At 37.8% G+C, this 12130-nt stretch overlaps 1 protein-coding gene across 1 annotated transcript in view; it reads right to left on the minus strand.

Moving 5' to 3' along the window:
- Window positions 1–1690: 1690 nt before the first annotated feature.
- plekha7b (pleckstrin homology domain containing, family A member 7b) overlaps window positions 1691–12130 on the minus strand; it is a 67654-nt gene continuing 57214 nt past the window's right edge. Inside the window, 5 exon segments of the mRNA XM_054611139.1 lie at window positions 1691–2424; window positions 6874–7022; window positions 7375–7508; window positions 8937–9164; window positions 11379–11600. Of these exon segments, the coding sequence (XP_054467114.1) occupies window positions 2402–2424; window positions 6874–7022; window positions 7375–7508; window positions 8937–9164; window positions 11379–11600 (756 nt within the window). The 3' untranslated portion in view covers window positions 1691–2401.

Raw genomic sequence — 12130 nt, forward strand, 5'->3', positions numbered from 1 at the left:
AATATTTATGTGATGGAAATATGTATCACTGGGAATCAGTGCTGGATTTCTTCTTTCTCTTCCCCTATCCAGGGAAAACTGTGAATATGTAACACACAGCGGTGTGCGGTGCAGTGAACAATATAGACCTGAGTACAAGGTCAGACTCCTCAGCATGGTCTCAATAGGCTCTTCCTTTCAACATAGAAAAGGAAACCAGGCAAATAAAGTAACAAAAGTCAATGCATAACCTGCCCAGTGCCACTTAACTTTAGACATTGACATGGGGCACTTTTACTTTTGTGATTTAAAATCAGACATTTTATTTACTGCGGCTGACTTACTATATTTTATTCCCTTCTACAAAAAACAAACATCACTGTCAGGAAACTGAGCAGAACGTGTCTTAGTCTCTCTGCATCTGTGAATCCAGTAAGTATTTAGTTACAGATTAATGCGGGAGGCCTTGATTGCCTTTAACAAAACAGGACCCAATTAGCATAATAGGCCCTCTTTCATTCTCTTTGAAGTCCAGAGCATAGAATAACAAATGTATATGAACCACCAGCCAAACGTCAATACATGGAAATGCCACAATCCTCAGTGGAGGGTGAATTTTTTTTGCAGGAGGAGGGAAAAACATCCCATTTTATTGCAAAATAAGCAGAACAGAGGATGTGATGGGTCTCCTAGCCACCAGGGCCAGCAGGCGCTGTGGGGCCCCGATTCTGGGGGAGAGATGGAGGCAGGGAGGATGTGGCTGCCGAGGGAGGTGCAGTCTCCTCTCTCAGGTGTTTTCAAAGCGCACTACGATGCAGACGAGTGAAAGTAATTACTCTCCAATTAAAGATAAAGATGTCACTTGGGAGGCAGCCGCATCACAACGGCACACTATCCAACAAGCAGAGGAAGGCGTGGGCGCTGTATCCATTTAAAGTGTGTGCATCACATCCTATCAGCGTATGTTCCGGGGGGGATTCATGATAAATGTAACATGATAAATATTTGTGTAGAAAACCGTAGAATTTGGTAATAACTGCACCGTCGCACTTTCTGTTGAAAAACATTTCCTCTATATTCTTTTCTTTTTGAATCAGAAGGTCAATACATGTATTTCTCAGAGGTTTCTTTTACAATTGCAATAGAGACATAGTTCATGATTTAAAGATATGAATTCTGTACTTCAGAATGCAGAGTTATTAGTATCCACCTTCCTGGTTGAAAATACACCGAATTAAAAATGCCCTTTTGAGATGGGAAAAGCTTTGAACTTAAGAAACATTTCAAGAAGCCTTTTTTTTGTATTGAAGGTTCACCTCCTTTGAGCATGCCATAGTTTGGTTCCCTTTTCAAATAATAGAATGAAGTTTAATAGGTCAAGGCAATCAATGTGGATGTTCAAAGAGAATCTTGGAGCTATGATGAGTGCACATTTTGTACTTTCCTTTGAACATGATTAGAATAAAGATGCGGTCGATAAACGCATCAGAGAAATATAATACGGAACATTATTACAAAGGCTATTTAAGGTTAAAGATAATCATTTAAGTAGAAGCTGCCTTTCTTTAACTAATTGTCTATTACAAGGCAGTGTAAACTGTCATTAACAGAAGGTCGTAGATATATATATATTATATATATATAGAATTTCCCTTTTAACATCATATCATTTTATTTTTGTGGCTGATGTTTTATTGTCATGGGACAGAGGAGCCTATTGCAACACATTAACAAAAAAAACAAAAAAACATCCATATGCGTGAAAATTATAAGGTGTTAATATCTTTAATATTCACTTTATTTTTCTTTTCTTTTTTTTTTATAAATTTTCATTGTGCAACCTTCCCCAGTCACACAGAAAATATGTTAAAGGTTATTTTCATCCTGATGTAAGCAAAAATAAAATTCATTTTGGCAAGCTAAAAGGAGACTGGCAGTGCTACAGGTACATACATATGATTTTTCAAGTGGTTTGGTGTAAGAATATTATCTGAGTTTTGACAAAAATACTACCATCATGACACATTTAGTACCTCTTGTTCTTAACATTATGTACCTGACAAAAAACAAAACAAGTTCTCAGTTGCGATCACGTTGCAAGTAATAGCCATTCAGTCATACCTTGAAAACATGATACAGTGTACAATTCAAAGTGCAATAACATGTAGAAAATATTATTATGAGATAAACATTTGTTAGACGCTTCCATAGTTAATTAGCACAGCAGCTCCCATTGAAAAGTCCTCAGTTTTCTTGATGCTTTCAGCAACTAGAGTTAACAACTCAATGTTTCTTGAGCCTCAGCAAGTATGTCATATGTTTACTACAGTTCTTTTACTGCTGTATGGAGAGACGTAAATGTCCCAAAAAATCCTCTTTTCTTGCAGAATGCAATTGTTTGTTGTCATTGTGGAATAGCACCTCAGTGTCCAGAAATTGCTTGAGCTGAGAAGTGATAAAACAGAAAGACAACGTAAGTACAAGAACAGTAAATATCAGAAAATCTGTCAATGCGCCACAACCAAAACATGTGCCAATTAGTCAAATATTTTTTCCTTGTAATATAGTAGAGAATATATAAGTCAAGTAAACATGACTCCTACCAACCACAGCAAACTCAAGCCCAATTACTAAAAGGCAGAGTGAAGAACAATCACTTTTAGATATTATCACACAAAATGCAAAAACAGCTGCAACACAGATGAGAAAGCCAAAGAATGAATGAATATAAGAGCAAGTAAACTACTTTCTACATTATGTACTGATGCATTCATTGACACAAAGAAAAATCCTCCCAGTCTCTTCCTCTGTAAAGTCTCTGTTAAAACAACGAGGTTTTACAGTGTGTCAGTGTAAAGCACATCTGTAAAGGTTGCTGCTAGTGGTTGGTGAATAGGTATGAAGAAACACTACAACTGATAAAGTTAAAAAATAAAGTACTTGATAACCACCGATTCTTTCACTTAAAATAAATCCAAATACTATATCCTTTATATCATTCTGAGGGGACAAAACTGTGGCAGAGAAACTTTTATAAACCAAGTACACGTCACAGCCCACCTCTTAACAGCACACCTGAACATGGGATGAAAGAGCTACAGTAAAATCACACACAGTACAAAAACACACGGTAAAGCATGCAGTCACGCAATTGCTCAAGGAATGAAGTTTCATGTCATGCCTGGCTGACAAAGAGTCATTTCATGCGTTCACTTCTTCTGACTTGAACACTGCATGATACTAAAGGGTCAAAGGTCAAATGCAGCTAGATGGACACTGTGTTACTGTATGTGTGTGTCCACGTGCTAATATTTAAGTATGTAATCTCCATCCAGAAATTATAGTATTTCCTAATATCTCTATATACAGTATATAATATGTATAACACATCACAAAAACTTCAGAAACAAAATTTAGTAATCAAATATTTGCCATTATTGGCTGGTGGATGGAAGGGTTTTAATAAGGCAGTAAAATGACACAGCCCCCCTTTTTGCATTAACAGTAACAATGATGATATCTGCTGGGTTTTTTTCTGACTTATCGCTGCCAGACTACAGATGGGGAGCTAATTGGTGCTGTGAATGCAGCTGTGCCGACTACTGAACTGTCAAGGTGCTAAATCAAAAGGTGTCTCTTTTGTTAATTATACACAATGCTACAAACAGTCATGTTCCTTTGAGCCCTTTCTTTCCTCAACCGTCCATAAATATTTTGGCAGTGGTACAAAAAGAAAAAAAAAGAAAAACAATTTACACACAATTATCACAGTGGGATGAGCAGACTGCCTGCAGATGTTTGTTTTGATTATAATGGGAGCAGAGGCAGGGCTTCCCTAACCTAGACAAGATGTGTTTCCTACAATCACAACAGAGCAGTGAGCATGCAGGGAGGTGCAAAGCACACAGGAGCCCCGTGTTAGGGAGAATTAGTGAGGCCTCGAAGAAACATTAGCACCGTAACGCATGCAGTTAGGCCTTACTTTCATTCTCGGATTAGACAAACGTGTAGTGAATCCCGTTGCTTAGAGGAGAGGGAGGTGCCAGGGAAACAGGAGGAAGGAGGAAGAGAAGGAAGAGAAGGAAGAGGAGGAAGAGGAGGAAGAGGTGGAAGAGGAGGCGGCGGAGGAGGGGGTGGTGGAGGAGGAGGGGGGATGTTAGGCTGTGGTGGAACTACGGAGGAGAAGACAGGATGAAAACAGTGAGAGAGAGAAAACAACATTGGTTTGTTAGTCAGAGGGAAAGTTCTGGGGGACTTTGAAGGCACAATTAAAGCTGGAAAGGGTTGAAAACAACACAATGCTGTTGTTGTTGTTGTTTTTATTGAAATGATACAACTCACTGTCGTCTGCTTACTGATGACTCCGAGGATGGGCGACATGAATAATACGTAATATCACTGTATATGGTTTATTGATAATGTTTTCCTAGAATGTCCGGTTAAAAACTTTTTTAAAGTTGAATAACCAGCGGGAATATTTTTTTTGTTATGCAATAAATAAGTACCTGACGATCAAAGTACTCCGTCACACTCATGCTTTAAATCAAATATTGCCATGAAGCCGTCAACTACTATTTAATGATCTGCAGCATTGCCAACCATGGCATGATACTACTGGATACATTAAAGGGAGAGCTATCACAGCATTAACAAGGGGCTAGTAGATTATTATTATTATTATGCAGATTATTAGTAGAATTTCAGTCAAAAACTAAGCAAAAAACCCCAAACACCAGTGGTAAGTTTAGCTTTTTATCTCTGTCTTATATATCCCTGTAAAAAATGGTTGGACTTTTTTAGACAGATTTTTCAACAAAAAGAGCAATTTAAAGATCTCACCTTGGGCACTGGGAAATCTTTAGTTTAATTCATTCATGAATTAATTTAGTTTCAGTAATTGTAAAACAACAAATATTTGACAGCTGATACATTTCTATTGTCTCACAGTATATATTTTCATATTAACCAACTCTTAATCATATCTAGAGAGTAAAGATACTTTGAAAACAATTCATAATTGCAAAAACATGAAAATGCTTTTTTCAAGAAATGTCACTAAACAGCATAAATGTAATGCAACATCAAAACCAGAATATATGAAAGTTAGGCTTGCAACTAAGAATCATTTTCATTATAGATTAATCTGCCACAATTTTTTCTCAAATCAACTAATAGCTTGTTTAGAAAATGTCAGAAAATAGTCTTAATGTCTAATATATCTTCTCAGAGCCCAAGATGGCATCTTAAAATGTCTTGTTTGCTAGACCCATCAATCAAGCCTCTAAAATATTATTTCTAATATTATATATCCCAAAGAAAAAAATTAAACCCTTTCATATGAAAATCTTAAACCAGGGAAAATTTGGCACTGTTGCTTGAAAAATTTACTTAATTTATTAATCGATTACAAAAGTAGTTGCAGATTAATTTTATTTCAATAAAGGTGCCCCTCTTTACTCCGGTATGTAAAAAAATCCAAGAGTATAGAAACATTGTACATACACGAACATCTCAGATATCAAAGTTATGGGCTGATAAAATAGATATTGACATCAATGTGATTTTAGGTAACGGATAATGATTTAATGGTACTTAATGAAAGAAAGTCATTAGGATGCTACATTTTGCTAATAACTATCTCCCGCACCATCAGTCATTTGAGATGTGCTTTATTTTTTCAGCATTTGAACATTTCATCCGCTTAAAAGACAAGAAAGTAATGAAGAGTTGAAGAGGCACTACACAGGGAGGTTTATTTTGTTTAGTTTTCCCAGCACGAAATTAGAGATTCCTTTCAATACCACTGACAAGTAATCAAAGAAAGACTCAAAAATCTTTAACAATTTTGAATATGAAATTCAACAATCAAACACACCTTTCTAATATATACTGTACGTAATTGCAGTGCTGCATATTCCTGCTTTCATGCCGGCATTATTGAAGTCTCTAATGCATTATACCTTGAAAAAAAAAAACCCTCTTCTTTTAATTCAGGGATTTGAAAGTGCACCAGCACACCTTACTTTAACACCAAAGGAAGTGAAAGTCATTGATTCAGTCTCTGCTGACAAGATGCCACCAGTTATACTGCCTGACATTTCTCTATGCTGAAATAATGTTATAATTGTTGACTTTGCCTCACTGTGCATATTAAGCTTCCACACACGCTGACAGCTTGAGTGTTACTGTGTGTGACAGATATATGTGTGTGCATACTTGTGTGTGTGTGTGCATACTTGTGTGTGTGTGTGTGTGTGTGTGTGTGTGTGTGTGTGTGTGTGTGTGTGTGTGTGTGTGTGTGTGTGTGTGTGTGTGCATACGTGTGAGTGAGGCAGACAGGCTGACAATCTGCTGCAGCTACAGTGAAAATGAACTTGCCTGTCTGCTGTAGAGTATGAAAGAGATGGAAAGTGAGCGTAGTGTCTTTTATGCAGGTTCAGAGCTGCGTTCAAAGCAGCACCAACATTATGCAGAGGCAGAGTACAGTTTGACTGGGTCATTGATCAGCCCACAAAATGGGCTCATCAAGCTATTCCTCCCCTATCTGAAAGATTCTACATGGATCGCAATTAGAGACTATCGGAGCTCCTAAGAAGGAATAATGTTCAGTTATTAGGAAATGAAAAGCCTTATTGCTTGACTCTGCACCTTACGCCCTTCTCATCTCCACTCCATCAATCCAGTATTCTTGAAAGGCTGCTTCCCTATTCTTCAACCAAAACTGATGTCAATTTGATGCCGGGAGAAATTTAACCACTGGTGAGCTTATTATTTCTGTAAGTGGTTCTGTGGAATAATGATTTTTACATTCTTTATAAAGCAATGATGTATAATTAACAGCGACCTACAGGCCCAGACAAACAGAAGATAGTTTCAAATTGTAGAATGACCAACCTGTGACTAGTTTGCTCTTGAGCGAAGCCTCCGAGGCGAGTGCATAGGACATGGTGATGATCCTCTCCTGCTCCTGCAGTGCTGAGTCGAGTGCCACAAGCCCAACCTCTGGCTTGTCCACAGTCACCGTGGGTGCTAGGTTTTGCACACTATCCCGTGCAGAAAAGACATAAAAGACCAAATTGATAAAGCACGATGCATTGGTCATAATGTGGAAATGGTGTTATTGTTTTGAGGGCGTTCTTTTGCCACGTGCCCAGCTGCTGGGATGTCAAAGAAAAGCCTGAGCTAGAGCCCAGTGCCTTTGAAGGTGATGGGACTTTAGCACCTTGCTCAAGGACACGTCGGTAAGAATAATGATTGCCAACAAAGGGCTTAAATCTGAGTATTTTGGTCTAGCTGGTTGTTTGGCTCAATACAAGACCTTCCTGAAAGCCCAGAATCAGCCTTTTGTCAGCAAAAATTGATGGCAAAATCAGTATGATTTTATTTCTATTTTACCTGGACTTTGCCAAGATGCTCTTGATGCGCTCCACCTTACGATGACGATCCTCCACCTCCTGCGGACTGAGAGGCTCCTCAGGCTCTGAATCCACATAGCGCTCCGGGATTAATACTTTCTGAGGCTTCGAAAGCTACACAAAACAGAAATGCAGTATTTCCAAATCACATTACTTTTTCTTTTTTACTTTGAGTGCATACCACAGCTGCCCTTACAAAGTACATACTGTTGCATACAGTATGCATTCAATTGAGACATACTACTTTATCAAAACATTGCACATTGACATCCTGGTATTTCTGGCATACTGCATTTGCCATACTATGTTTTAAGACATAGTAAATTATTGGAACACACAGATAGTGTGTGTTAAGGTCTGTGCTGCTAATCATCATTACATTACATTACATTACAGTCATTTAGCAGACGCTTTTATCCAAAGCGACTTACAGGAAGTGTATTCAACATAGGTATTCAAGAGAACTACTAGTCACCAGAAGTCATAAGTGCATCTCCTTTCTTAAACAAGCATCTTAAAGCATAAGCCAGAGCAAAAGTATAGTGCAGAGGCAAGTTACTACGAAAACAACAATTGCAACAGACTAATCCGAATATAGTAAGTGGTACAAACTACTACGAATAGGATAAGTGCAGTAAACAAATACAAATTCAATAAGTGCAGCGAACTGATACAAATACAGTAAGTGCAACAACTAATACGAGTGCAATAAGTGCTCATCCTTGCTCTCAGGTCATCCCAAAAATAAACTATCCACTTGCATAGATGAAGGATATGCAGACGGTTTTACTGTAAGAGAGATAAACAACTTCACTTAGCTAAACCTACAACAAGGAGTGAAACTGTTCTTGGACATTTACTTGTGAAGACTATTTGATCCAACAATACGGAACAGATAGTAGCTGCACATGGCAATGTTGCAATGAAGGGCTGTAAGCACTTTATTGCCACAGTATTTTATTCAACATTTCAATGTTTTTAAGTTAGTTTAAATAACGTCAGATTTTCTTCCACCTCATTTGTCTGCTTCACAGAACACCAGTCGGAAGCACCAGTCAGTTTGTTTCCACACCATTGAACAAAAGGGTATGTTCCGCTGATGATAGTAACACAATCTTTGCAAGAACAAAACAAGCAGTCCCTTGATGTCAAACACAAAATGTTTCTACACAAAAGCGTCTGCTAAATGACTGTAATGTAATGTAATGTAATGTTTCTGAAATGTGTTCACTGTGTGGTCAGCCAAAGTATTTTACCTATCCATTAGATGTCTTGGAATATAACCAGTGATCAAGTTCAGGCTGACAGTGGATGTATACCATGCACGACAACATAATAACTTCAATAAGTTGAGTAAAAAAGAGCAAACTTCCTGATTTGGGTGTGCACAAAATCTTCTTTGACTGTGGTTACATGCACTCCGGCGCTTTTTTTGTCCTAGGTTGAGCTTTATGTTTTTTCTTCTACTGTACATTCATTACATTTATATATTGACAATAAACTAATTTGCTGTATTTCTCCACAGGCACAGATATTACTTACCTCTTTGTTAAGGTCCAGGTCATATTCTAGTGGTTCCAGGTCGACCTCGTTGGCTGGAGGTGTTGTGGCTGTGCAGCGCAGGGTCAGCCATTCGTCAGAGCGGGAGCGCGGCCTCTCTTTGTGCTCGGGAGGTGTTTCCTCACCCTGAACGCTCCTAACTCCCTGTGCCTCCTCCCCTTGAACAGCCCTCTCCAGCAACTGCAGGTCAAACTCCTGCTCTCTCTTCCACTGGTCAACACACAAAGACAAAAATAATTGACTGTGAAAACCAATACAGGATGCTGCCATCAGCAAATCATCAAGTCATTTTGAAAATGACTTGTTTCATTTGCCTTTACACATAATTTCATGTAACAAGTGCTGTACAATAACACTGGTTATATCTGGTATTCTAATGTGATTTTAAAGGCTGCAGAAGAGTGTGTGTGTAAGTGTGAAAAAGGGGGGGAAAAAGAGGGAGCATGCATTGATTTGAGTATGCTTATGCTCTCAAATCCCAACATGCAAATTCTCTACAACAGTGAAAAAGAAGACAACATGATGCCATTGACACAAACTGGAAAGATCACTTCACTCATACTGATGACCTGATGAAAAATATATAATAAATAAAAAACATGGCAATATGAGTCCATTAGAAAATAATGTTTATTTATTTGCAAACATTCACATTTGAAAAATGAAGCATTCTTATAAGTAACAATTGCTTATAATTACTTCTGTATTAATATCAGATAAAGACACTGGCAAACAATGAAATATCTTTACCTAGGTTTTGATATGAAATGGAAGTCATGCACATTAGTATTGTTCACATAAAAGGCTCTCTCTTAAAAAGACAGTAGGCCCCTCATTAAGAATATATCTATCTTCATATAAGTAAAAAAAAAAAAATGCCATGATTAGATTGAGATGAATAGGCTTAAATAGGCATTGCTAAGTGTATGTCAATGATTTGGTCAGTAGAAAATAAGTAGGCCCTTTGTTTCTCTTATTCTCTCTCTCTCTTGCACACACACACACACACACACACACACACACACACACACACACACACACACACACACACACACACACACACACACACACACACACACACACACAAACATATAAATGGACTGCTTAGAGATAGCAACAGCACTTCATTGAAGAACAGCAGGCATTGATAGCTTAATAAAGAGAGAGAGAGGACGAGGAGCGGTTTGTGCTTCCAAATAGCACCAAAGGGTAGAGAAGGGTGTGGTAGTACGGTTAAAGTAGACTGTTAAAGTAGTCCATAGTCAAGAAATTAAAAGATCAATGAGGAGAGGTGAGAATGGATGGATAAAGCAATGTTAGGGTTTATAACAAGTAATTATAGAAAAAATACCCATGAATGTGAGCGGTAGATTGAAGGCCCTTGTCTGTGGTAATTAGTGTGTTATGTGTTTGATAGGCAAGATATATTATTGGTTAAACTTTTGAGGAATATTACTTTAACCTATTCATTGTCAAATTGTATTATTTCCATTCATAATGAGCACAGGTACACATTTCTTGAGCTACAGTTAATTGTTAAATGGACAGTTCACCCCAAAAATCTAAAATACATATTTTTCCTCTAACTTGTAGTGCTACATATTTATCAATCTATATTTTTTTTGGGTGTAAATTGCCTAGTTTGGGAGATATCGCCCGTGGAGATGGCTGCCTTCTTTAATGGGAGTTTATGGCACTTGGCTTGTGATGTTCAAAGCGAGAGAAAAAAAAAAGTTTCTTTCATCAGAAATCATGACCTGATTACACAAGATAATCCACAGCTACACTATTGGATTATATCTGCACATGATAGCTAGGCAACTCAAACCAGAACAATCTAGATTGATAAATACCACTACAGAGGATAAAAGGTGACAAGAGGAAAAAAGGTATTTTTTGATTTTTGGGTGAACTGTCCCTTTAAGTGTAAGGCAGAAACTGTTATTTACTAATCAGTATGGGCCTTTTTCATAGAAGACACTTTACATGTAGGACAGTAGGAAAGGCACAGATCTAAATAATGAAAATATAGTTGGCCGCAATCCATTTAGCAGCATCAGGGTGTCAGTACCCTGCATGCTGACTCACTGCCCCACTGTCATGGCTTTCTGGGACACTAACAAAACAGAGCCATTGTTAATGTTATTAGTAACTGTGCTTTTCCTACAATGACAAATTTCTCCTGTGAAAAAGGTGTATTAAAGTCTGAGAACAACATGCATAAATTGTGAACAATTAGAGCCATATAGTAAACTGCCATACAGCCCTATGTCAAGGTATTGCTATCAACTTTGTAATGTCAGGAACTGAGAAAAGACAGACTGCACCAAGTAAAGGCACTCATTACTACTGTAGATCGCCACTCTCGGTTTGGTTGTCGTCATGCATTAGAGAGTGACGTGTGATATTGCTCTAGTAACATACTGATCCCAAGTCTGCTGAAAGCGGGCGTGAGGAGGAAGAAGAGGTGCGCGTCGAGGAAGAGGCGTGGCGGTCTCCGTGGCTCAGGGTGCGTTTGCGCTGGCGGACGAGGGCCTTCTGGTGCCTCTTCATCCTCTCCAGCTGTTCATCGGCACTCATCTTCCCCCTCTGCTGCTGCACCGGGTCCCCAGAGTACAGACGCTCCAAGGCACTTTTTGGTCTCTCCTGAGCAGAGTGGGAGCAAAGAGAGTTTATAACATGAGCAAAAGGTGCAGCAGAAGGCAAAGAAGTGGAAGAAAATAAAAACAAACCTAACATGAATGTAAAAGCTAATGTTAATAAGGAAATGAAAAAGATAAGATAAGATAAGATAAGATAATTCTTTATTATTCCTGCAGCGGGGAAATTTACAGGATTTACAGGAGCATAGGGTATAGTGCAAACAAGAGAAATAGTAATAAAACAAGATAGAAAAGTATTATAAATAAAATAAAGTTTAAAAAAGTGACAAAATTTCTTCCCCAGAATAATGCTTATTCATAAGGAATTTTACTATGTGATTTTTAAATACTGGAAAATATGACTATTGAAATCTGAATCTGAAAATAATGTTGTAAAAATGATCACAATAATTTTTAACTGATTGATTTTTTATTTCTTTTTCTTTTTTACAAATTATATATAACATTTAAAATGCTGCTAAATTGAATCATCTTGGGTTCAAAAAACATACTAAATTTTTTTTCAAAAATAAA

The sequence above is a fragment of the Anoplopoma fimbria genome, chromosome 2 (assembly GCF_027596085.1).
Source record: "Anoplopoma fimbria isolate UVic2021 breed Golden Eagle Sablefish chromosome 2, Afim_UVic_2022, whole genome shotgun sequence".
Classification (NCBI taxonomy): domain Eukaryota; kingdom Metazoa; phylum Chordata; class Actinopteri; order Perciformes; family Anoplopomatidae; genus Anoplopoma; species Anoplopoma fimbria.